The sequence below is a fragment of the Littorina saxatilis genome, linkage group LG1, assembly GCF_037325665.1.
Source record: "Littorina saxatilis isolate snail1 linkage group LG1, US_GU_Lsax_2.0, whole genome shotgun sequence".
In the NCBI taxonomy this organism is placed as follows: Eukaryota; Metazoa; Mollusca; class Gastropoda; order Littorinimorpha; family Littorinidae; genus Littorina; species Littorina saxatilis.
Window position 1 is genome coordinate 28,476,422 of NC_090245.1, and position 26,962 is coordinate 28,503,383.

At 40.4% G+C, this 26,962-nt stretch overlaps 1 protein-coding gene across 1 annotated transcript; it reads left to right on the plus strand.

Moving 5' to 3' along the window:
* Positions 1 to 597: 597 nt before the first annotated feature.
* On the plus strand, positions 598 to 22,784 carry LOC138966162 (integrator complex subunit 10-like). The gene is made up of 17 exons (XM_070338293.1): positions 598 to 762; positions 6,361 to 6,428; positions 7,142 to 7,245; positions 7,486 to 7,625; positions 7,961 to 8,042; positions 9,222 to 9,371; positions 9,918 to 10,086; positions 10,760 to 10,911; positions 11,354 to 11,432; positions 11,770 to 11,921; positions 12,172 to 12,254; positions 12,526 to 12,591; positions 13,333 to 13,386; positions 16,315 to 16,494; positions 18,276 to 18,438; positions 20,914 to 21,010; positions 22,393 to 22,784. Exons 1-17 carry the CDS (start codon positions 616 to 618, stop codon positions 22,544 to 22,546), a joined length of 2,040 nt encoding a protein of 679 aa, XP_070194394.1. The 5' UTR covers positions 598 to 615; the 3' UTR covers positions 22,547 to 22,784.
* Positions 22,785 to 26,962: the final 4,178 nt, after the last annotated feature.

Below are 26,962 nucleotides of genomic sequence, written 5' to 3' on the forward strand. Positions count from 1 at the left end.
CCAAGAAAACTCTCCCTACTATTCCCTGCAGTTTTCCAATTCTTTTCTTGTTGTCTTATTTCTACCTGACTGGATCCATCACCTTTATTTCACTTACCAAAAGTCTTCTTTTCCACATCCTTATTTCTCTGCACGCCGCATGTCTTAGGAGGCGACTGGCGGATTCTGTTTCTCCTTTTACCCTTGTTGAGTGGTTCTTGTGTAGAATATGGTCGGTGTTTGTGGGGATTTTGGTCAAGCAGTGTGTGGGAAATGTTTAGTCCTTTGTGCTGGAGGCTTGCATTCTCCCAGTAGGGTCATGTATTGTGCTGCGTTGCGGGCCCCTGGAGCGATTTTTTGATTGGTGCTTTTGTGAACAAGAAACACTTGGCGGGTGGCTCTGTCCCATCTCCCCCCTTTCCCCTATCCCATCTCCCCCCTTTCCCTCGTCGCGATATAACCTTCGTGGTTGGTTGAAAACGACGTTAAACACCAAATAAAGAAAGAAACACACACACACATACACACACATCTAAATCATGTATCGGAGTACTAAAGAAATAAACAATCAATTGCAGTGGTTTTTAGGTTAGGATAACGTGAGGGGAGGTAATGCAACCTGCTTCCTGGCAGAAAATGGCGACAGCGGGAATGATGGACTCGCTTTCAGACGTTGACTACTTGGTTATGCGTGCAAGGCAATATGCAAAGACTGACCAATACGCATCGAAAGCTTGGCTGATAACTGCAAAGTCGTTGTTTCCGTCTTCTTTTGTAATTCAGGTGGGCATGATCTTAGAAGAAGGAGTAAGTTTAGAACTGAAACTTGAACTCGCCGGCGCCTTGGGTTTAGCCGCATGTAACAATGTAAAACGCTTGTAGATCTATGTACAGAGATGTCAGTGATACGTTTGAAAAAAGAAATGAAAAAAAGAAAAGAATACGTTGAAGAAGAAATGGTCAAGTTGAATGTTCCAAGTACAACTGTCAAGGAAGCTTTTGCAAACCATACAAACCCGACAGAGTACAAGCAGCTGTAGGGAGGACGTCAGCCGGCTTTGTTTATAGCGAGGTCAACGGAAGTCAGTCAGCGGAAGTCTTACGTCGTCACCTATGTAAACATTGAATCTTTGACGCCTCTTAAAGACAACTTACAGATCGTAAAATAGTATATAATGTACCTCATTGGAGAGATTAGTTCTTTTATTTTCCGTTGATATGCCACATTACTCACTTAGATGACGAATTCGTGCCATTATTCTCCTCTGAAAAATCCTACCGAGCGGAAAATAGTTACTTTCGGTTCCGGCGACCTCGATTTGGGTGACGTTGCAAAATTGCCTCGATCATGTGGTTTAATGAACATAATGTATGCATATCATGTGACAAGGTTCCAGAAAATGGCTAAAGCTGACGGTGAGACTTGGTAACATTTTTTTTTTTTTTTTTTAGAATTTCTGCGAGCTTCTCAAACTCAAGGGTCACTTTGGCGGTCAATATCGCTGGTTAGGTGAATATGGCCATTTTTGAGCGGGTGTCAATCGATAGTTAAGCCATTTATCTCTTATTTAAACCAGAAACTATGACAATATTTGCTTTCTCCTAGTGCCTCCATGGGTAGTTTTGACACAGGGGTGTTCGTGATCTGGCGCCATTGTTGAAGATCATAGAGTCGCCGCCCCTGATCACGTCTTCGTTACCGCCCCTCGTTACTTTCGATTTCTCTTGTAAGAAAAGTTAACTTAATTTTATCAACTATTATTGACAAACTTGGTGTTAAAATGTAAACATGTACTTGCTTGTTCATGAGTGATTGTGCAATTTCTCACTTGAGCCGGCTGAGGGAGTGTTAGTGAGAATAATTGGCTTGATAGTTCTAGCTACTTGGCCAGTTGGGGAAATTGCATGTTCATGTTGTTGTTTTTTAATATTATTTTTATTTTTAAATTTTTAAAGAGCTTATATTCAGTGATCGCGCTAGATATCTTTCAAACCGGTATGACATCATGAGCTGACCACAATGCTCTCACGAAAATCAGTCAACCTGCCAATGCAACCAGTCAAAGGCAAACAATGACTAAATCAATGTTTCTCAATGCCATCGACACGCAGACGTTTTCTGTGGAATAAATTTGGGTTATTCCCCCCTGGTTGTCAAAAAAGTGTTGACGCGCAGAGCCGATGTCAAAATCACCGAGTGACTTGCTATGCCATCGTAGCATCATCAGGCGGTTGACGTACTAGGCCGTGAAGCACTTTCAGTTTCGGCCGTGAAGCAGTTTCAGTTTCAGTGTATGACAAGGGCCTTTTCTGACCTCTTGGAGGCAGAAACAACAGCAATGATCTTTGCTTCATGGTTAAGATAGTACTGACCTCAAATATATATGTGAGCAAAGAGCGGATCTGGTGTGCGTAGGTGATTTTTCAGTATAATCGCATGCCGGCTTTAGCATTCTTCATTTTTGACGTTTCGTTAACACGACCTTGTGACACCAAGCCTCATCAGTTTGTTTTCCATGAGACAATGGCACAATAAGCCATGCGAGTCTCTCTCTCTCTCTCTCTCTCTCTCTCTCTCTCTCTCTCTCTCTCTCTCTCTCTCTCTCTCTCTCTCTCTCTTACTGACCATGGATTCTTTATAAAGGATTTTTCTCTCCACTATTTCTTTTCCCCCCGGTCAAAATAATTAACAATCGGTACGTCTGACCGAGCACCCATTTTATTATCGGTATTGGCGAATCTCAATCGGTAAAATACCAGAAATTACCGGTAAACGCCATCTCGACTAAGCTTGTAAAAACAATAGTATGGCACATTTTTTTTAATGATATTTCTTAATTGTACCTATTTATTTATGTATTTATTTATTTATTTTGTTGTTGTAAATCACTAGTCCGCCAAAAGAAATGACAATCATTTTGTGACAATGTCTAAAGACTGACACACTGTCCACTTCTACTCAGTAGATTTGAGGCCTGCTGTAACCTTTGTATATATGACATGGATTACAGATTAAAGATGGAAAAGAAGTACACATAGTAAAAAAATAGATCTTTTTAGAAGATGTAAATGAAAGGAGTTTGTTTTACATAATTATTGCCCCTTTAATGCTACTATTATTGTTTTTATGGTGTGTTCTTTCTTGTGTGGATTTTTGCACTGTCACTGTTGGACTCATGTATGTGCCTTCTTTTTATGTGTACCTATACCTGCTTAGAATGAGACAGTGACATGTTGATGTCACACCACAAAATATGATTTGCATGCTGCATGTTTTCTTTCTCTTTTTATTTATATATTTATTAATTTTTAATTCCTTTTTTATTTCTTTGCTTTTAACATAGAAGCATTTTTTTCCCCAAGTTTAAAACAATGACATATTTTGTTTCAGAGAAAAATGCCCTGGGCATGATTTTAAAACAATGATTTAATCTGAATTTGCACTTTTCAAACTAACTCATAACTCATAACATTTTATTGATCCAACAAAGGAAATTAAATTAGTCATCAGCACATATTGCCGGTCATTAATTAATAACTATAAAAGAATAAAAGAAGAAAATTCATAAAACCCATGATATAAAAATACCCTTTTTTCTTGCACACCTGACACACCGACACACCAATACACATGCATACATGCCTACATACCTACATACATACATACATACATACATACATACATACATACATACATACATACATACATACATACATACATACATACATACATACATACATACTATTGGTGTTGAGTAAAATTAATGTAGAGCTAGAGGTAAACTTGTGATTTACATTTCTTTGGGAATAACAGGCAATACAATTTATCCAGTGTGATTTTTTTCTCAATTTGTGATGTTCTAACTTTTAGTTTTAAAGAAATTAATTTTCTCCATTTCTAGATTCAATGGTATTGCATTAAAAGAAAAATACATCAATGTTTAGCAATAGCATGCTACTCAGTAGACATAATGATATTTTACGTATTGTCATTAGTACTTTGAGTTTGAACATTTTTTTTTATCAAAATTATTGTGCCTTTTGTGTTTTAAAATGAATAGTACCGAAAGCTAAAGTTTGACCACACATTTCTTAAACAGTTACTCTATTCAAATCCATGTAGCTCGTTACCTAATTGACCTATGGAAATGTAATTGCTTCCACAATATTTGTCTTTAAAAGACCTTTCTAATGGTATATATAAAAGCTCACTTTGACCCCAGTCATTGGGTACAAGTAGTGTTTAAAACCGATTAATGCAGAGGGCTAACTTTTGACCCCACCCTACTTGACGGGTGCCGTTTTCAAATCTATGTAGCTCGTTACCTAATTGACCTATTTTAATTTAATTACTACCGTTGTCTTTGTCTTTAAAATACCTTTCCAATGATATATATATATGCCTATTTTGAAAAAAAATTAAAAATGGCCTGACCTAGCTATTGTTTATCTCTCATAAACTCATTACTGACTATTCCCCCTCCCCTCCAAAGTGCTGCTTATCGAACTTCGGACCATGTATTCCACTCATGGAGTCTAATTTGTGATGAAAAATGGTATTTTTACTTTGAAATTAGCTTCAAAGCAAAATCTTTCTTTTCTTATTCAAAGGACGTTACCACTCGGTGCGTTTTCGAATAAATTGAATTTGGGGTAAAATCTATCGAATTTCACCATAAATCTGCTTCAACTGCAAGATCTTGACATGCTTTTCTACTTATTATATGTAATTGTACCTCTTGAGTTCGAATCCCGGTCGCTGCCGCATGGTGGGTTAAGAGTGGAGATTTTTCCGATCTCCCAGGTCAACTTATGTGCAGACCTGCTAGTGACTTAACCCCCTTCGTGTGTACACGCAAGCACAAGACCAAGTGCGCACGGAAAAGATCCTGCAATCCATGTCAGAGTTCGGTGGGTTATGAAAACACGAAAATACACAGCATGCCTACCCAACGAAAGCGGAGTGAAGCTGACTATGCTCTCAGAGTATAGTTTGGGGAACCCAAATGGGCAAACGAGTTCACACATAACCAGAAAATTCTGGAAGGCTGAAGAAGAAGAAGAAGAAGTACCTCTTGAAATTGGCAGGGTAACATTCAGTCTGGAGTTTATTTTGGCTGACGTCCTCCCATGTTGACAAGAGTTATTTCAGGAATTCGTCTATTTACAGACAATATTTATTTTTTCTTTGTGTGAAAGAATAGTGCAAGGTCCCATTCTTGAACACAGTATTACTACTTAAACAAAACTTCACGAAGGATGTTGAACTTTTGTTTTAATTATGTACATGTACACATGTACTTTGATCACTTTGGTACATCAATAATTTCACTGTCACCGTCACGAATCATTACTCGGCAGAGAAGAACGATTTTATGAGTGTTTGTTTGTTGGTCGTCTTCCACATCAGAACAAGATAATGTGAGTTTTAGTCACAAACTACGTGATTTCTCTGAGAAAACTGGCTTTAATAAGCGGCGGGTTGGGTTTATTAACCGGCTTTTTCCAATACATAAGATATAGTGATAAATCCGGACCGTCTGAAATCGGCTTTTATAAGCGGCTGGCTCTATTAACCGCGGTTTTATTAAGTGGCGTCCACTGTATCCTGATAAAAATATATATTATCCCAGCAAAGCTGGACTGGTATCCCACCAACGCATACTGAGATCGACTTGAGAAATGTTCTTCCCGATAATACATGATAAGGAAGGATCCTTTGTTGCCAAACTGTGGCTACAGTTGGGGACAGAAGTTCACCAAACTTTTGGAACATACCAACTTAAATACGGCGGTGGTTCTCTATGGATTCGATTTTTTTATCCAATGCTACCCAAGGCCGCTTTAGGCGGGTAAAATTTCTGTAGTTTCCAAGTCTATGCATTAAGCTTACGCAAGAAGATGAGGTCAAGAGGCATTTGCGTCAATGCATCATGACGTCATCCCCTCTCTGCAGTCTTTCTCTCGCCCGCGTGGTGTGTGTGATTTCTGTGTGCACATGACTGTGTCGACTGTTAGTGACTTAGTCTGTGTGTGTGTCACTGTGTGGGTGTGTGTCACTGTGTGGGTGTGTTTTGTGTATACATATATAATATCGTGCGTGTGTGTGTTTGTGAGAGTGTATGTGTGTGTAAGAGAGACACAGAGAGAGAAAGAGTTTGTGTGTGTTTGTTCGGAAAGGTGTGTGTTCGTCTGTCAATGTGCGTATTAGTGTGTATTTTTTTTGGGCAAGATTTGTGTCTGTGTGAATGAGTCCGACTGTGTGTGTGTGTGAATTGGGATGAGAGAGAGAGAGCCGATCTGTCTTTTGCTGGGGGTATGCAGTGCCTAATTGGCATTGCACTTCTACTTAATTATTATTATGTCTTTCATCTGTTGCAGTTTGAATCTTACCAAGTAGAGAAAGCCAGCAAAAATGTCAACGAAGCTGCAAAACATCTCGAAGAAATGTAAACTTTCATTTGATGCAATAATATTTTGCTAATGCTAAGGCTTGTATGACACTGACACAGTGACAGTTGATTTTCAAAGATGGAGTCTTTGATCTACAAGTGCAAACTTGATAAGGCCTAAAAAAAAAAATAGGTGTGGTTACGGTAACCCGACCTACCCTATTTTTAGGGGCCGACCCTATAACTTTTTATTACATTTGTCAAAAAAAACAAAAAAACACAAGAAAACGAGTGCAGAAAACGCAATGAAAGCGAAAGCGCCCGAGTCGCACACTTATTTCCCTGTCAAGTAGGTTTAATTTGTACACATTAGAAAAAAAAGTTTAAAAAAAAAAAAGTGATTGCCTACCTTCCTACCCTATTTTTTTTGGCTATGTTACCGTAACCACACCTATTTTTTTTTTTGGGCCTAACTAATAACGTTGTTTTTTCATTTCCTAAAAGAAGAAAAAGTATGATTAGCCTGTTACTGCCATACTGGTAACCTGACCAGTGCTGTTTTACTTTATATTTTCTCAAATTGTCAACAACACCAAAAAAAGAAAAAGAGCAAAATGTATGACATGAGTATTTTTATTTATTTGTTTGAGCAACCTATCTACCTGCCAGATTTTTGTGTCCCTGTTAAGTTAAGGTTTCGCCACAAGTTTTTTGGTTATTTTTAAAACTTAATTTGCTGTATGTATGTTCATCATATTTAACCTGTGCAGGTTTCGTAACTTCCCACATGAGCGTCAGCTGTGGGAGGAGGTTCAGGGGATGCTAGAAGCTCTGCAGACCGACTCCAGTGAACACCAACACACGCTTCTCACCGGTAAGCTTCCACTCATTGATATTTTTTTCCTGTGAAAATTGGTTTTAGAGTTAATAAGCGGGATAGGATGGGGGTGAGGGCGTGTGTCTGCATGATTGCCCATCTGACAGAAAAAAAGATGATTTATTAAATATCTGTAAAGACTTAAGGTTTGCTTTTTTGAGTAGAATCAAACAAAATTCTTATTATGTTCATATTATTATAATTATTTGCAATGATCTTACTTGCTTTGTTCAACAGAAATATTTGCTGCCATCCCAACCCACGTTCAATGTCAGATGCTTCTGACGGTAGCAGAAAAAATTTCCAACACGCTTGAAAGATGTCGTCTACTGCTGCTTGCAATGAGAAACTTCCCCAGTCTTGTCCAGGAACATGGGGTAAGTGGTTGCACTGATTTCACAAAATTGAATTCAAGATGAATCAAATGATTGTCTAATTGTTCATCATAAAATTTGTACATAAATTATCTTTTACGGATTTCTGAATCATGTTCAGTTGAAGCATCTGTGTAAACTTCTGTGAACTGATCTCTGTTCTTTTAGGGATAAATTGATTGCACTTTTGCAGTCATAGAAAAACAACAAACTGTGTCAAGTGTTGTGTTCAGACGTATCTGTTTGTGAAAGATGCCTCATATGACAGGACAGAAAAATCACATTCTCCCATTTTAGATGTTTGACTGTAACATAGATTGTGTTTGTCACTTTTTCAGCTGAAACTAATAGAGCTGCTGATGAATGAGGAAAAGAGAGTGTCCAGCATGCCACCCGTCAACTGCTACCGGAAACTGCTAGGTATGTTTTCAAGTTTTTGTCTCACACTCACAGGGGAACGTTGGGTTTCTTTAAAAAAAAAATTTTAAAAAGCCAACAGTCAAAGTTAATCATTTTGTGAGTTATTGTTTAGCCACGTCCAAGGTGCTTTAATTAAAGACCTCATTTTGAAGAAAAAAGCAATAGTACATTCATGTCAGACCTCAAGACTCAGCCTTCACTTACTTGTAACCTTCTGTGTACTTTTCCTACAATGCAATACACTAAATACAGCAGTGTATGTACCTGTGATGAAAAGACACCATCAGGACTGGCCAAAAGTGTCCATTCATTGCAGGTGGCCGGTTATAACAGTTATACTTTGGTCAGAATAGTTGAGAAGGGACAAGAGAAGGTGTCCTTGTTTGGGAAGTGTTCTCCTGTGGGAGGGGCCTCACATTGCAAGTACCACGGTACATCTTTATTACTGCAATAGATAATTGTTTCTTGTGGCATGGTGCACACATTATGTTGGCTTTTTACTTCATGTTTTCTTTCACCCTACAGGCTGCCCTTTATTGAGCCCCAAGTCTTTTTACCAAAAAAAGGTGCCAAAGCTTTGTGCAGCAAGTTTGGTGAAGTCGGCTCAGTTAATATACGTTATTTGCGTTTTTGACCAAAATATGACATTTTACACAGATCGAGACAGTCATTGTTCTCCGAGAACAATGACTGTCGAGATCTGTGTAAAATGTCATATTTTGGTCAAAAACGCAAATTACATTTATGTATCGATCGAATTCCTTTCAGGTACTGACTTTGTTGTTGTTTTGACGATTGAACGAGCACACACACATGCAATCAAACACATAAGCTTCATATTTGGGCGTTTCAGGTTGGCCGAAACTTCAAAGGAACTACAAAACACATGTCACGTATTGACTTTGTTGTTGATTTGACGATTGAACGAGCACACACACATGCAATCAAACACATGACGTGTGTTTTGTAGTTCCTTTGCAGTTTCGGTCAACCTGAAAAGCCCAAATATGAAGTTTTGTAGGCCTCTGACGTCACATGGCTCAAAGAAGGGAAATCCAATGTCCAATCGATACATTATTCATTATTAGGCTTTACGGAACACCTCAGTCCACATCACAGTATGCGATCAAATTCTTTGATTGCATTAATATTCACCATCACAATCTGTGTTTTGTACAGTGTGTGACGCCATGCCACTGGTACTGGGCAGAGATGTGCGTATCAACCTGACGCCTGCCCAGCTCTACCAGTGGCTGCAGCTGGCGATAGAGTTCTACATCAGTTACATCACACAGCCGGCTAGTGGAGAGGGAACCAGCAGTGGAGCAGGTACATTTTTGTTTTGTATCATAGGAATCTGCTTTTTCCGTTATATGAGGGCTTACAAACAGTTTTATTCTTGCGCTATTTAAACAAAATCAAACTGTTATCTTAAATGTTATAGTTGGACAGCCACATTATTATGTGTAATCTACATACAGTTTTATTTCAGTTGTTATCTGATGCAGTTTGTGGAGGCAAAGGTTCTAGTGCTGATTAGGTCAAAACAACCTTTTCACCCATAATTGACAAAGCCAGACCAGTGATCACTGAAAAGAATATCCGTGTTAGTTATGGAAGATATTCAGTAGCATCCATTATGAGGCCAGAACCTAGAGTTCATGCAAATAGATATGCCTTTGATATTCTCTTAGTCTTACCCTCACATTTCATCAACCACAAGCAATGACATCTTAAAATGTAAAATTTTGATGTGTTTTTGAAACGGTCTTCACTCATAATAGTCTTCAATTACCATTTGATGTTGTTTATCCTAATGTCTTTCTGAGTTTCTGACATAAGATGAGATTGTGATACATGTTCATTTCTTCTCAGACATGCTTTCCCCAAGCAAGGCCTCACTGAGTCGTCTGCCACCTGTGGCAGGCCTCTTGGAGCGAGAAAATCAAGTGATTGACCCGTGGGGCAGTCTCTTCCGTCTTCTTGTCCTTGTCGGTCAGAGGCTGGGATGGGAGTTTGAACCAGACATCTTCAACAAGCCAAGGTACACGTTGTGTGCGTGTGTGTGTGTGTGTGTGTGTGTGTGTGTGTGTGTGTGTGTGTGTGTGTGTGTGTGTGTGTGTGTGTGTGTGTGTGTGTGTGTGTGTGTGTGGAATGGGGTGGGGTGGGGCGGGGAGAGTGAGGGTGGGGTTTAGTGTTGTTAGTTTTAAGTGCAATCCTTAATTCTTAGTAACTGTGATGTATTTTATGTCTGTAATTGCCTGACACTGCATGGCAATTTTCCTTGTTTTTATAAGGACAGTAAAATGTTGAGTCTTGAGTCTTAACTCACTGTCGGTGGGTATGTTGGAGTGTTAGAATCAAGGGATTGATCCATGTGACAATCTTGTTTTCTTTCTTGTTTTTGTGGGTCAGAGGCTGGGATCAGTTTTACTTGAAATGAAAATGTCAAGTTTATGTGAATGTGCCCTTCATGAAATTAACTTTGTTGGACTTTTTTGTAAATGTATTAGTTTTTTCCCTGTACACATTGTTTTTCCGTTTGATTTGTTACTCTTTTGGTTCCGGCAATGTCTTTGTCTTCTTCTTTTGGCGTAGAGCTAGTAAATAAAATACATGTATTTCTATGTAGGAAATGCATTCATGACAAGCAGATGTGTGCATCTGGTGTGCGGGTAGTTGTTTTTGTTGTTCTTAAAAGTTTCATTTCTTTGCAGAGACACACAGTGGCAGTACTTAGTTTCACAATACAACCGTGCCAAACAGACGCACTCAGACAGCGGCCTGAAGCAAGTTCTCTACATGGCTGTTGTGATGTTCATGCAGAGTTTCTACCTGTATGTCAGCCACATTGACACTGACATATCAGGTAAATGGTTTAAACTTTTATCAAAGATGCCATTTGACAGGGCATGCGATTTAGTCGTGTTGTTCATCACTGTGATTGAGTTTCTCACTCCTGCTAAATAGAGTGATGTGTAAGATTATGATGCTGGAAACGAATTTTGAAATGAAATTAGCAAAAGAATTAATGAATGTAGTTTATGCCAGTTACAGATACGTTTTCGAAGAGGAGAAGAGTGAAAGGAATTATTCAGTTGACATTTACTGTTACATTTATGTGCTTGATACAGTGAGGTGAAAATTTTTAAAATAAGGCTTCTTCTTCCTCAGTTTGCTGTTTAAAATAAGTGATGGTTCTGATTATGACAAATCTTATTCTCTTTTTTTTCATTAGCCTTTTACACTTGGAGATCAGTTTTCAAATAAAGTTGTCCGATGAAGATGATGACAATAATGCTATGTTTCAGGCACTGGACTGGGATCACAACACATTCCTATTGTTCTGGTTGAGGGGTTCCCTTTGGACACTGAGGAGTATGCACCACTGTAGGTCTTCTCTAACTTTTCTCTCGATCTCTTTGCTAATGTCTTCTCTTATACTGCCCGTTATATGGGAGTTTTCTGTCTATTACCTGTGTATTATGAGTAATATTAGGTTGTCACAGTGTTGTACTTACACAGTTAGAAGTTATAGTATCATAGAGTTTAAATGACCATGCCTTTTTCGACATATTTTTGAACATAGAATTTTGCCAGTGAACCATTAAATCTTAAAAGGTGTTTACTTACAAGGTCTCTAGTGAACATATACCCAGTGAAGTGTTATGCGCAACTTTACCCACACAAAAGACAGAATATGAATCCCATTGTACATTTTCCCCAGCCCTCGAGCCAAGAAGCACAAGGCAGACAACTCCGCACAGCCCCCAATCCTGCCGTCCAGCAATATTCCCAACTCCCAGGCCCTGCTGTCCAACTTCACCATGGCCCTCAAGTGCTACGAACTTCTCAATACCCGGGAGGAGCTGCACAAAGGTTAGTGGGGGATAAGATAAGATAAGCAACCTGCATAAGGCATTTTTTTCATTATGCTGCAGTTTTCTTTCTATGTTTGACAAGTGTGTTCAGTAAAAAGTCCGACTTAGTTGTCGGACTCAAAAAACAAGAATGGTAGGTCATTGGAACGTTTATTTCATGTATTAACAAAACAATGCGTTACATTTAATATGTTGATGCATTTGGCTTTGCTTGCATTGTTGAAAATTGTGGTTGTATCCTTTTCCAGATTTTCTGTCACTGTACTCCAGGTGGAAGAAGGAAACCTGGGCATGGATCAGTCATCTGCAGATAGACGTCGCTCTGTACCAGGTGGGTATTTCACTATTTGTGTGTGTATGTGTAGTTGATGTGGGGTTGGGGGGTTGCTCATCCATTTGTCGATATGTCTCTTTGTCTACCTATTGTTTACATGATTTAGAATGAAGATGTGTAGTTTTGGCATTTGTACTTGCACTTGCATTTATCCTTGCATCTTTGTTGATGTGTTTTTCTTTGTCTGTCTGTGTGCGTGTTTGGTTTGATTTTTGCAATACTAAAGTTAATTCAGTTATTGTAATGGTTTAGCTTTTCTGTTCTTCAGGGCAATTTTCAGGAAGCAGCTGCTCAGTTGCAGAACTGCATCGACACAGCTACAGGCAGAATGAAGGTACCGTCTCCAAGACTTCTATAGCATGTATCTGTTTCAACTTTCGGGACTGTAAGACGCAAGGTTTTTCGCCTTATTTTGATCCCTGAACCCAATTGACAAGTAGCGCCTTGTGCATGTTAAAGAAAGTGTACTCACATTGCTATACAAAGAAACATAACATTCCTGTGGTGATATGCATGTTTTTGATATGACCTTTAAAAAGTTTTCTGGGACCATCCCTCTCAGACATCAAGTTGAAAACTTGGTCATTGACCCGTGTCTGCAAACAAGAACAGGCTACTAGTCACAGTTTAAAATATAAACAAGTCATATGAAGCGATATCAAAACATTGAGTCAATCTGTTGGCCTGAAACTTAAACATCAACACTAAAAACCAGTCAGCACCAAGACTACATGTAGTAAGGCGTGGCTAGCCCAAAGCTGAAGACCCAGATAGATTGCCCTCTTCTTGGTGAAGCATGTAACGTTGTACCTAATTAGCATACACTGATTTTTTTGAATTCTTTGCACATTTTGAGAGTAAACATGACATTTTAATTTATATATTTTTGGATTCTTGATTACAATGCAATCATTTTAAATCTCTTTATGGAAATAACATAGACATCCTTGATTTGGTTAAAATCATTGATTAAATTTAATGTTTACTTTTGTGTTCTCAAATGTCTTTTCCCACTTGCCTTGCCTGTGAGACTTTGGGGATTATCTGTTATCTTGGTTATCTGTTTCCTTTTCAGACACGGTATGCTTTGCAAAGAGCCAGCTGTTTCTACTGTCTGAGGAACTATGCTGTAAGTAACAGTTTGTCCACTTTTCTTTTTTTAGATTCTTGATAAATTATGAACTTCATGGAAAAAGACACATATGCATGGTAGCAACCAGACACAAAGTAGGATCTGAAACTTGGCATCAAATATATAGATATATATTCAACACTAGATGAATACCCGCTTCGCCGGGTACCCGGCTTCGCCGGACCCGGCTTTGCCGGGTGAGTGGCGCACCAATACAAAGCAGGGTACCCGGCTTTGCCGGGCGCACCGTACGCCGGCTTCGCCGGGCGCACCGTACGCGATTGACGCCACACGAAGGAAGGGAGATAAACGCGCAAAACACTGGAGAAGATAAGGAAGAGTTACTGGGAATGGATGTACAGAAAAACAAAAATCGGTTCAGCGCTGCGCGCTGAGAGCACGTGTTGAAAATTTTCATCGAGCAGATTGTGTCCGGGGTCTACCTGAATATGCCCACCAAATTTGAAGCAGATCCATCCAGAACTTTGGCCGTGCATCGCGAAGAAAGACAGACAGACAGACACACACACACACAAGCCGTATATAGATATAGATAGATATGGATCCCTACTTCATGCTAGTCACACTTCCATCCTCACACAGTGATGTTCTCAGGCCTCTGTCTTCTGTCAATGACGCATACTTTTTTGATCTGACGCATTGCTCTCACCCCTGGCCGGTGGACCGTCCGAATATTTTGACATGAAGGAGGTCTTCTGACAACCAACTTTCCTACTAAACGCACAAAGCCAGAGGATTTGAACCTACAGTGGAGTCCGGGTACAACGAATCTCAAGGGAGATACATTTTAGTTCATTATATCAGTAATTCGCTGTAGAGTTTTCAACCCTAAATGGCCTTAAGACAAGTTTTCCCACTCACCTTCAAATGATCGTCCCATCGATCTTTCCTTGGAGAACTAGTACAATCTCTGCATGTTTTCAACAGCTTCATAATATAATCCATAGAGGCAGAGTTCACATGTTCACTTTACTGTCACAATTTTAGAAGTAAAATTTAAAAAGTCGTGTAAAATCATTTATCCCCCCCTCTGCTTCTTTCTCTCTGTAAACTTGTAGGGCTAGTTATTTTTCGGTAACTTACCCAACAACCAAAATCACTTACCCAACAACGGGCCTGAATCCTCGATAGCTCATGGGTAGAGACTGTACACATTGTGGATCTATTTTTTGCGACTCAAAAGTTCAGAACACTCTAACGTACAACATATACATTTCTGGAGCAAACAAAACAACCATACCGCATTTAAACCAGCAACTACAGGCTTGAACACATGAATCTCAATATAAAATCCATGAGTTTGGTTGTTTTCTGAATTCAGATCTGCCGTGCACAATCGTTTATCGCTAGCAAGATTCCAAGGAAAAGTAACTCTCATACTTTGTCTAGCGACACGAGTAGTTCCCCTTCCAGATTTCGGCTGCATCGTGACAAGACTGCAATCCGACGGTCAGTTTTCAACAATATTTCATTTTATAAACAGATCACACGCAATCAATTGCAAACATTTAATCAACTTGAAGAACATGCAGCGGTTTCATACACTATTTTGCCCCAGAAAACTAAACTTCATACAGTTTTTAGCGTTGGAACACGGGTGTAAAACTTCGTCTGCTAGTCACATTCGAGGAAAGAACATTTCCTGAGCGATACCAAAACATGTACAGAACACACACTATCTGCCTTTACCGCCACAGCAGAATGACAACATAACTGTGTACTTGATTTTAGTTCAAAACATGGAAACTGACAAGAAGTGTGAACAAATTTGAATGATTTGCACGGAACTATACAACCGCGCATTAATCGATCGCCTGCGCAGGTAGACTGGTTGGGTGAATATGATTTGATCAAACTTTCGCACAAAAACTCCTCTTTTCTTTGAATAACTGAAGAAAGGAGGGATAAAGAGGTTACATACCTCGTCTCAGTGATTATCAAAAATAATGGTCTCAGTTCGCGGTCATAAAAAAGCTCGCTGAAGCTCGCATTTTTCATGATCCGCTAACTTCGACCATTATTTTTGATAATCACTGAGACTCGGCATGTAACCTCTACATACATGTACATTCTGATCAATCTCCGATTTCATGGTGTCCACCAGTTCTGGTGCATGTACTACCCTGGCCAAGTTTCCTCTCAAGACATCAAAGAGACTGCCCCATAGGTTAAACTCCCCATAGGTTAAACTCGGTCACTGACCCGGGTGCAGGAAGTGTTTCCTCTCTCATATGAAAGGGGAACCACCTCTCATAGCTAAAACTGGGTCAATGACCCCTGGGAAGAAGGTCAGTGTCTCATAAACAAGGCCACCCAGCTATCACAATGGACCTGCCTTTGATCTCGCCTCACAGGCAGATCGTTGTAGCCTTGTGACTTTTTAGAGCACAGTCATAGCTTAGCAGCTGATTGGAATAGTGAAAACACAGCGGAGGTGCACGGAACAGCCACTGTTTCGTGCACCTCCGCTGTTTGTTCAGAGTTCGCTCATCACGCGATGTGCACTTGTGTTTGTGTATTTTTGTGTATTTTTGTCTTTGGAGACAATTATTGACATCACTTTGTTGTATCCTTGTGACTTTTAGAGACAAAACGGCTCTGGGGCGATGAAAACGTGTTTGTTATAAGAGGGGTTCGTTATGCAAATGAGTTCAAAAGGTTCGTTGTAGGCGGAAAGTAACAAGTAAGAAATAGAAGGCTGTCTGACGGGAAATCAATGGCAGTTCGTTAAAAGCGGGATTTCGTTATACCCAGGTTCGTTATAGCTGGACTCCACTGTATATATACTTAGTTTTACACCAGGTCAAACTGACCTATTGTCATTCTGAGTCTGGAAATGACACTGCTTACAGTTACAAAATCCAGCGTTCTCATGAAAAATCTGAATTCTTTTCACTTGTGCAGAAAGCCTGTGAGCTGATTCTGGACATTCTTTACACCATCCCGGAACAGGAGATGCCGGAGTTTGAGCAGGCAGAGAAAGTTGCAACACCCAGTGGATCAAGTCGACATCTCTTGATGCTGCAATGCACAGAGAAAGAGTTTCTGCCCTACTGTGTACTGATGCTTGCCGCCTGTTTGAAGGTGGGGAGAGGGATGGTGGTGGATGCTTGTATCTGTATTTTAAACTAATGAGGCAGAGCGCTATTTTTACGATCTGAGAAACAAAAGGAAAGTTAAGTACCCATGGATGAAAGTCGCTTGTTCATTCCAATTCTTGTTATTTTCTCAGGTGACAAGTGATTGGTTCAGCATAATGATTGGTTCAGCATAATGATTGGTTCAGCATAATGATTGGTTCTGCAGAGCTCTCACTTGCTCTATTACACATGTATGTGATGCATTTAGAGCGCTTACTTCCCTTTTTTTCTCAGATCTGTATCGGTGTTTGTCAGCATTTTGTCCAAATTGTGGTATGAATAGGCCAATGTGGTATAAATGGTTAAAAAACATGTCTTAAGCTTGGAATAGTGCTTTACTGTGGATGGTCACTGCTTTCTAAAAACTTTCTTTCTAAGTGCCTCAAAGTGCCCCCTAAACATATATTGTTTGGCAGCTATGCAAGCGTGCAATGTGAAATATTCCATATGAAGGCTGACCTTAATTGCATCGGAAGTCAACTTTTCAAAGATTTTGCAAGGTCTTTTTTTTACATTTAGTCAAGTTTTGACTAAATGTTTTAACTTAGAGGGGGGAATCGAGATGAGGGTCGTGTGTATGTGTGTGTGTCTGTATGTGTGTGTGTGTAGAGCGATTCAGAGAAAACTACTGGACCGATCTTTATGAAATTTGACATGAGAGTTCCTGGGTATGATATCCCCGGACGTTTTTTTCATTTTTTCGATAAATGTCTTTGATGACGTCATATCCGGCTTTTCGTACAAGTTGAGGCGGCACTGTCACGCTCTCATTTTTCAATCAAATTGGTTGAAATTTTGGTCAAGTAATCTTCGACGAAGCCCGGACTTTGGTATTGCATTTCAGCTTGGAGGCTTAAAATTTAATTAATGAGTTTACTCATTAAAGTTGTCATTAAAATCGATTTTTCGCAAACAGATTTAAAATTGATTGCATCGTATTCTTCATCACATTCTGAATCTAAAAATATATACATATGTCATGTTTACTCTTAATGTGATCACAATTAACGAAAATAGATTAATTAGTCTTACGATTAAATATTAAGAAATCGATCCAAAAATGATTTCATCTTATTCTTTATCATTTCCTGATTCCAAAAACATATAGATATGATAGGTTGTATATAAAACAAGCTCAGAAAGTTAACAAGAATACAGAAAAGCGGGCTTTCCTGCTTAGCACAATACGCTACCGCGCTAATCTGGCGTGTCAATATCACTACGTTTTGCACGTGGAAGGTGAGCGATTTCCTTCATGCGGGTATCGACGAAGCTGTACTGTCTTGGTGAAAAAAATACAGTGTGTTCAGTTTTATTCCGTGAGTTCGACAGCTTGACTAAATGTAGTAATTTCGCCTTACGCGACTTGTTTAAAAATTGGTTGCAAAAGCTTTGTGAAGCCAGCTTGGTGAAGTATACTTTGCCCGATTAATTTGAGGCTTAAGGGTTTTGTCCTCAATTGGTTATTAGTAATGACCAAATCAGTCATTTCTAATTTGCAAATGGGATTGCTCTGTTTGTAGAGGGCTTGATTCCACTGTTGCAACTGTGTTGACCTTCCAAACGTTCTCTCACAGAAAACAGCTGAGACCCATACTCAATGATACAGCTACTTTTGAGGTTTTAGTAAAAAAAATGTGTGTACTGGCCTTTACGTATATGAACAACTAAACACATGATTACTCAAACAAAACAAAACATGAAAGAATTTTTGTTCTTTTCCAGGAGAGAATGTGTTCAGATCACTGCCCTGATGTGGTCCTTGCGCATCTCATTATCCTCCTGCAGTATGATTGGCCGCAGCAGGAGCATCTTTTTTCCGCAATCATTCGGCGCATTCAGCAACAGGGCTCCTTCACTTACAACATGTTCTTTTCCTACATTTTTGGTATCCTTTACGCAAGACAAGGAAAATTGTTATATTCTAATGTGTTGCTTATTTTTCAATTTCAAACAACAAAAATCTTACAGTTCTTGATGAAGATGATATGATCAAATGCTAGTACACTGGTACACCTGTGATTTAAGGCCCCTGAGATGAAGGTCAACATCCAATGAAAAGATGTCTGTTATTCTTTAGTCTATTATCTTTGACGGCTAAAAAGACTAGTGTATTGTAAGATGCCATTTGTGGGTCTTACCCAAATATGGGCGACTGCCATAATGATTAACAAATGAATTAAAAGATTCTATGGCAGCATGTCTGAAGTGTTGCTTTGTAAGTGTGCAGTCTACAGAGGTCTAAATTCTGTGACCTTTTATCTATGAGGTTTAAGTTTGCTGTTAGTAATACTGCTAGTGCTAAATGGCACGGTTGGCCTAGTGGTAAGGCGTCCGCCCGGTGATCGGGAGGCCGTGGGTTCGAACCCCGGTTGGGTCATACCTAAGACTTTAAAATTGGCAATCTAGTGGGTGCTCCGCCTGGCGTCTGGCATTATGGGGTTAGCAGACCTGTTTACCCCCCGCATTGAGCGGAGTTTTCTCCGCAACTCCGCAGCTCAAAGTGAGACTCCGCATTTCGAATTCCCCAACTCCGTTTTTAGCCAAGTACCGATCGTTCAGTGCATAAGCCTAACTTGAGTCGCCGGTCGCAAACAAAGGCTCAACTTTTCGCAGCGCGGTCTAACAATAGCTCCAATCAGATCTCTGCCCGCACGCTGCGGCTGGCATGTCAGTTTCGAATCAACTGCCAGCGGGCAGCTGGTACGTTGAACGCATTATCGTAGCATCGTTTTCAAAATCTTTCTCTTTTTCAAAGATGGCGTCTTCAGGAAAGCGCGTTTGCGAGACTGACGACAGTGACGTTGAGGAAATACCAGCAAAACATGAAATGGAAAAAAAACCGTGCTTTTGCTGTCCATTCACAGAAATATAAAAAGAACTATCACGACAAATACCCTTGTCTACAAGCGTCAAGAAAGGGAGAATTGTTCGTCCACTGTTCCTTGTGCAAATCGGACTTTTCCTGCCAGCACGGTGGTCAGTTCGACTGCACTCACCACGTGCAGTCAGCATCCCATAAACAGTTTGCTACTGAAAAGTGCCCATTACAAGTCCCTGTCAACTCAAGCTAGATCTGAAGAAAACTGATGAAAAAGTTATCTTCTCATCAAACACTTAACAGCAGGAACCGTCGCGATATAACCTTCGTGGTTGAAAACGACGTAAAACACCAAAATAAAGAAAGAAAGAAAGAACAGCAGTGAATAAAGGTCAGAAAATACTCTTTTTTTATTTCTTACAGTTTGCACAGCAATATATTTACTCTGTGGTTTTATACATATATGTAAACTCCACTTTGAATCCCCAAAACTCCACAGTCAGCATGGCCTTGCCCCACTTGCCTCATTTCAGGGTAAACAGGTCTGGGTTAGTGCTAGGACTGGTTGGTCCGGTGTCAGAATAATGTGACTGGGTGAGACATGAAGCCTGTGCTGCGACTTCTGTCTTGTGTGTGGCGCACGTTATATGTCAAAGCAGCACCGCCCTGATATGGCCGTTCGTGGTCGGCTGGGCGTTAAGCAAACAAACAAACAAGCTGCTAGTGCTACTTGAAGTAAACGCTCCGAGACACATTATATACTTTCATATTGAGCCAATGTTTCTGGTAGGATTTTTTGTGCAATGATTTTGATTTGGCATGTGATAATAGATGATGTTCAGAAATAATTCTGTCAGGTTTGTATGGCTTTTAGTGAGTCAAACTTTCTACACATGCTCCTTGTCCATGTGTTTCAGACACATCCCTCATTAGTGACGCTGATGGGGTCTATGTCGACCAAAAGAGTGGGATTCCCTGTAGGTGGAGTTCCTGGAGGGGGATTCCCTGTATACAGGGAATCCCACAGGGTGGAGTTTTTCAATAAAACTTGCAAACCACACTCGAATTTCTAAGAAATATCAAAAAAGATTGAAAAACATCAAATTCTACCGATGTCGCCAAGCATCACGTGACTTTCAGCGATATCAGCGACACGCTACAGGCACTAAATCCTGTGGTATTCCCTGTATACAGGGAATCCCCCTCCAGGAACTCCACCTACAGGGAATCCCACTCTTTTAGTCGACATAGACCCCATCAGCATTAGTGACTGGCCTGTAATGTCACGTAGGAATGTTTGACTCACTAAAAGTAAGAGTATTTATTCTGTCACAACCCATATTAATTTTATTTCCGAACACCGTCTATTCTGTGATCTTTTTTCTGTGTAATGTTAGTTTACTGTTTGTGATACTGAGTGTTATTTCAAGTAAAAAGTCAGAGACACATGACATGCTTTCATATTGAGCCAATGTTTCTGGTAGGATTTGTTTTGTAATGATTTTGATTCGGCATGTGGTAATTGCCCTTAACTTTTGCGAGTTGTTGACATGCTTGAAGAGTTTGCCTACTTGGACACTGTGGAAGGGGGGAGAATCAGCCTGGACATTCTGCCTGTCAGCACCAAGCAGCTAGCTCAGTGAGTTTTCTCCCTTCCTGGTTTTATTTTGGTGTTGTCTCTCATTGATTTTGATGAACATAATGTAATCAGCTTTCAGTTATTGGGTGCCTGTGGCTAAGCCGGAATGCACTTGAACTTGTTATCCTTTGGTAACATGTACATCGGTCAACAGTCAGTATTCATTGCTTTAACACTTTCTACCCCACCTATGTTGACTAAGTTTTTTTTTAGCCGAGACCAGCTGTGCTGCAGCAGGTCACTCAGAATTGTAGTAACTGTGTGGTAACTGTATCAACACGCTGGTATGCAGGCGTTAGATGGACATTACAGGAGGCGACTGAAGCTAACAGTCTGAGCGGATATATCCATACCTGGTCAGATAGAGCCATATCAATGGGTACGGATATATCCTCAGGGCCGGACTAGGTGGGGGGGGGTTACAGATGGGGGTCCAGGGGGCAAAGTTGAACATTTTTTGATGTTTCTGGAGGGAAAGGAAGCCTCTCCTTGAACGAAAAAGGTAAATTCGACAGCAAGCTGTGTAGGCAAACCTTAGGGTGGCTGTCGCGACATATGTCGCACTACTTTACGTATACTGTCACCTGGTTGTCACGACATATATCGCACTGCTGGCTCAGTCTGTTTGGTCGGTTCCGATTACCTCCCATGAATGCGAAAACCTATATGAACGTTTTTCTTTATTTTTTCTCTCTGTTAATTCACCAGTGGCTATGTAACATGTGTTATAGAATTGCACCAGCATAAGGGTTAAAATAAGTTTGAATTGATAGAGGCTATGAACAGGAAGTCCAAGAAACCAAGGTCTTGAAAGAGAGGAAGTCTTCATTCGGGGGGTCTGAAAAGGGGATCTACTGTACAACTGCATTTTTCATTCAATAAAATGGGGCGGGGATGTAGCTCAGTCGGTAGCGCGCTGGATTTGTATCCAGTTGGCCGCTGTCAGTGTGAGTTCGTCCCCACGTTCGGCGAGAGATTTATTTCTCAGAGTCAACTTTGTGTGCAGACTCTCCTCCGTGTCCGAACACCCCCCGTGTGTACACGCAAGCACAAGACCAAGTGCGCACGAAAAAGATCCTGTAATCCATGTCAGAGTTCGGTGGGTTATAGAAACACGAAAATACCCAGCATGCTTCCTCCGAAAACGGCGTATGGCTGCCTAAATGGCGGGGTAAAAAAACGGTCATACACGTAAAATTCCACTCGTGCAAAAAACACGAGTGTACGTGGGAGTTTCAGCCCACGAACGCAGAAGAAGAAGAAGAAGATTCAATAAAATGAAGCTTTCTGTGTCTACTATTCTATGTCTATCCAATAACATTGCATTTACTCCACTCTACAAAACTTTTTGTCATGTCTGGCCTTTATGTTCTGATCAACAGGCAGCGAACGATGACTCGCGGAGTCAACAAGGGGGTGAAGGAAGATTTCAGAGCTGCTCTGGAGAAGCAAGTCGGCCGTCTTCAAGAAACGTGTCCAAAGATCATTCGTAATTTTCTCAGAGATGAGCGGACTGTTTTCTTGCAGCACATATAGGTGTCACTGTGGAGAGTTGGGGTTTGGGGGGTAGCTGTTGTTGTACGTGCATGTGTGTCGGGAGATATCAAGGTTGTGTGGGTGTGAGCGTGGGAGTGTGTTTCTGTGTGTATGTGTGAGCATGTGTGTGTGAGCGTGTGTGGGTGTGCGTGCATGCATGAATTCATGTGTGTGTTAGTGTGTGTTAACGCATTTATGCATTTGTAACTGGAAATAAAAAACATGTATGAACAGTAAATTAAGTGGTTTTGTGTTGTTTATTTATTTGTTAACAGATACAAAATCTCTGTCTAAGTTGTGTTCTCAAAAAAGGAAAATAAAAAGTGAGAGAGAGAGTGTTGTGTGTGATTTTGTGTTTGTGTGCTTCTAGATACAAAAAATTTAAAATAGCAGTCAGGGCCCGGCTTCAGCCGGGGAAATAACAGAACCCTTAGTAATTTATTCGAAGAACCACCATTCAGGAGTTTTCTAATTCAATATCAAAGAACCAAGAATGAAAGAAAAATCAGTAAAAAACACTTCGAACCAAACGTTTTTGCGAGGGCGGGGATGTAGCTCAGTCGGTAGCGCGCTGGATTTGTATCCAGTTTGCCGCTGTCAGCGTGAGTTCGTCCCCATGTTCGGCGAGAGATTTATTTCTCAGAGTCAACTTTGTGTGCAGACTCTCCTCGGTGTCCGAACACCCCCGTGTGTACACGCAAGCACAAGACCAAGTGCACACGAAAAAGATCCTGTAATCCATGTCAGAGTTCGGTGGGTTATAGAAACACGAAAATACCCAGCATGCTTCCTCCGAAAACGGCGTACGGCTGCCTAAATGGCGGGGTAAAAAACGGTCATACAATTAAAATTCCACTCGTGCAAAAAACACGAGTGTACGTGGGAGTTTCAGCCCACGAACGCAGAAGAAGAAGAAACGTTTTTGCGGAAAGGAGTTACCTCCCTTGCTAATTTGTGAATTGAAATTAAAACTGTTTTTGTCCTGAAGAGCAATTGAAGACATGTGCTACCCAGTGTCAACAGAAATCCAAATCCTGCTAACATGACTTATGGTATAAGTTACCTCCCTTCCTTAAGAAAGTTTGAGATAATTAAGCAAAAGGTTTAACTTCATCACTTTACACCCTTTGAGAATGATAAGGTATGCTTGCATGGCAAGAGTTACCTCCCTTCCATGGATAACAAAGCAAGAGTTATCTTCCTTTGATTGTAGAACCTTCCTGATTGATTTTTCTTTATTAATCTCGTTATAAGAGCAATAGACAGTCTGTAATTACATTGGTATTTTGTGCTTGCTACAGATAAACATTTGGCACTGAACTGGCTTTGCACTATTCTATATAAGCTGTATTCAATAAAGGGCAGGTTGATAATCTGAGAAAGGAAACGATGAATCAAGAAACTAAAACCCAGGTGCACATTTGCGGCTCCTACACACTATCTTGTTCCTGCCTCTTGTCATCTCTCAGTGAGGTATGGCGACCACAGACACACACACACACACACACACACACCCTTGCATCCATTTTTATATATAAATATATTTTATATATCTATATATATATACGACTTGTGTCTGTCTGTCTCTCTGTGTGTGTGTGTGTGTGTGTGTCCGCGATGCACGGCCAAAGTTCTCGGTGGATCTTTTTCAAATTTGGAGTCCGTATTCAGCTACACCCCGGACACAACCTCATCGATGAGATATTTCAACACGTGCTCTCAGCGCGCAGCGCTGAACCGATTTTGGTTTTTCTCTGGATCCATTCCCAGTAACTCTTCCTTATCTTCTCCAGTGTTTTCAGCGTTTATCTCCCTTCCTTCGTGTGGCGTCAATCCATATTCCCGTTACTACGTTACTATTTTTAGAATGTCACGATTGCACCTGTAAGTTGTCCTTACTGTAAAAGTGAAAAGGTCGAATCAATTTATAGTCATCTATCTCTATATATTTATAGATATAGATATACATAATATATATATACGGCTTCTCTGTGTGTGTCTGTATGTGTGTTTGTAATTGTGCGTGTGTGTGGGCAACACCTGTGGATTGTAGAGTTCTGTTTGTGATGTGGTCTAGCGGCTTTGGTGTGTCTGTATGTTCAGGCCTTCCTTCGAGAAGCCATAACAGTTATTCTCAATCCCGTTTGAGTGGACTTCGCCTTCAAAGGTGATTGTGGTGTTTTTGCACTCGGTTACATTTGGCGTCGTCGACAGCGATGGGACACTGAATCATTTTCGTGCTGTTCCCATTCCACCTGGGAGGGACCTAAGTTCATTCAAAGGGGGTCGAGTGTGACAGGGAGACTACCGTCGCCCTTCACAGTAGACTCTGCAGAGTTGTTCGCCTTAGAAGTTGTGGGCTTTCCTTGCATGTACCCGTAAGTTGTCCTCACTGTAAAAGTGCAAAGGTCGAATCTATTTATCGAAAAATCCACTGTCATCTATCTCTATATATTTATATATATATATACATAGATATATACGGCTTCTGTGTCTGTGTCTGTGTGTGTGTGTGTGGAGGCAACACCTGTGGATTGTAGAGTTCTGTTTGTGATGGGGTCTGGCGACTTTTAGCTGTCTGTATTACAGAGTGACGTTAAATAAACGATTTTATCATTTTTTATCAGCTGTCTGTATGTTCTGGCATTTGAGAAGCCATAACAGATAATATAGGGCTTAGAAATAAGCTCTAAAATTCTCAATCCCGTTTGACAGGACTTCGCCTTCAAAGGTGATTGTGGTGAACCGCCACGCTGTCTGTCTCTGTCTCGCGATTCACCCCGGCAAAGCTGGGTATACCTCTAGTATATATATAGATACTATAGCAGTCGGAACCCAGCTTCTCCCGTGTGTTAGCAGAACCCGTAAGCATTTGTTCCAATAACTATCAATTAGGAGTTTTCTGCATGTGTTCAAGAATAACGCCTAACATAATAGAAAAACTCTCTCTCTCTCTCTCTCTCTCTCTCTCTCTCTCTCTCTCTCTCTCTCTCAGTCTCTCTCTCTCTCTCTCTCTCTCTCTCTCTCTCTCTCTCTCTCTCTCTGAAATACATTGCAATTCGACAAAAGAAAATAGACGAAATGATTATAAGATCCCGTGCAAAATGGATTTTGGGCTGTGAAAAGATGACCTAATATTTTTATAATTTGGAAAACAAACCATGTAATAAAGGAAGTACAATCATACTATGATGATTTATATACATTGGATGAAAAATATGTTTTATTTGATGATCAGATGACCGTTTTCTCAGACTTCCTGTTCATAATCTATGTACATTTCTATGTAAATTTACTCCCATTTTAAGACTCCCTCTTTTTTTTAAGATCTAATTTTCTCAGATTTGTTAAGTCCACTGTAGGCCTTAACAGGTTATATTGCATCTTCAATCGAACAACTAAGGGTTAACTTTTTTTTTGCCTGCTGGCTCTGACACCAAATGGGTTCTGCTTGAATTCCTATCTGTGCTACAGATGTTAATAACAGTGCACACGTTTAAGGGGAATGTGAACACGAAAAGGACTGTGGCACATCATCGACATTTTCCCACGTTAAAGCGACGACTGCCCGTCTGCCCCTCCCCCCCCCTCTCTCTCTCTCTCTCTCTCTCTCTCCCTCCCTCCCTCCCTCCCTCCCTCCCTCCCTCCCTCCCTCCCTCCCTCCCTCTCTCTCTCTCTCTCTCTCTCTCTCTCTCCCTCCCTCCCTCCCTCCCTCCCTCCCTCCCTCCCTCCCTCTCCTCTCTCTCTCTCTCTCTCTCTCTCTCTCTCTCTCTCTCTCTCTCTCTCTCTCTCTCTCTCTCTCTCTCAGTAAGCAGTTATGGCCAGAAAAAAAGGTACATATATATAGCCACTTAAACAATTTAAAAACAAATTTGATCACGCGTTTCCTTAAATGCAAAAACAAGCTTAAACATCGAAGCAAAGTTGTATTGTGCCAATGTATGTAAAGACATGCAAAGATAATTCAAATGTAAATCAGCCACTACTGATGCGCGACGTTTACTTGAATAAAATGACAAACATTAAAGCAAAGACCCTTGGGGACCCTTATAAACACGACTTTGCTATGATTATGAAGGAAATTCGTGCCGACAGTCTATAAAGAGACACACGAACGAACACTTTTGCCAAGTTCACTATGAACCTTGTGCCAGTGTATAAAATAGAGGTTAGCCTTTTAAAACATGACTGTTGAAACGATTGGTTCAGTTTGTTCCATTCATTTTAAATTTGTTTCGTTATCTGATTTAGGATTGAAAGGTTCTTTTTGTGTGGATTTTTCATGATATTTCTAATTGTAATGATTTGGGATTAGTATATCTGCATCAATCAATCAATCAATGCCCGTCACTCCTGTCAGGGTATGGGCCGCCAATTGTTGACGTTTCTGTAGCGAAGTCGTTTTTGCAGGGTGGG

What these genes read in the sequence shown, in the direction of transcription:
- LOC138966162 (XM_070338293.1), top strand. Translation starts at nt 616, where the DNA reads ATGGCGACAGCGGGAATGATGGACTCGCTTTCAGACGTTGACTACTTG. An exon ending in CAGCTACAGGCAGAATGAAG is followed by an intron (nt 12,592 to 13,332) that starts GTACCGTCTCCA and finishes TTTCCTTTTCAG; the next exon opens with ACACGGTATGCTTTGCAAAG. An exon ending in AGCACCAAGCAGCTAGCTCA is followed by an intron (nt 21,011 to 22,392) that starts GTGAGTTTTCTC and finishes TCTGATCAACAG; the next exon opens with GCAGCGAACGATGACTCGCG.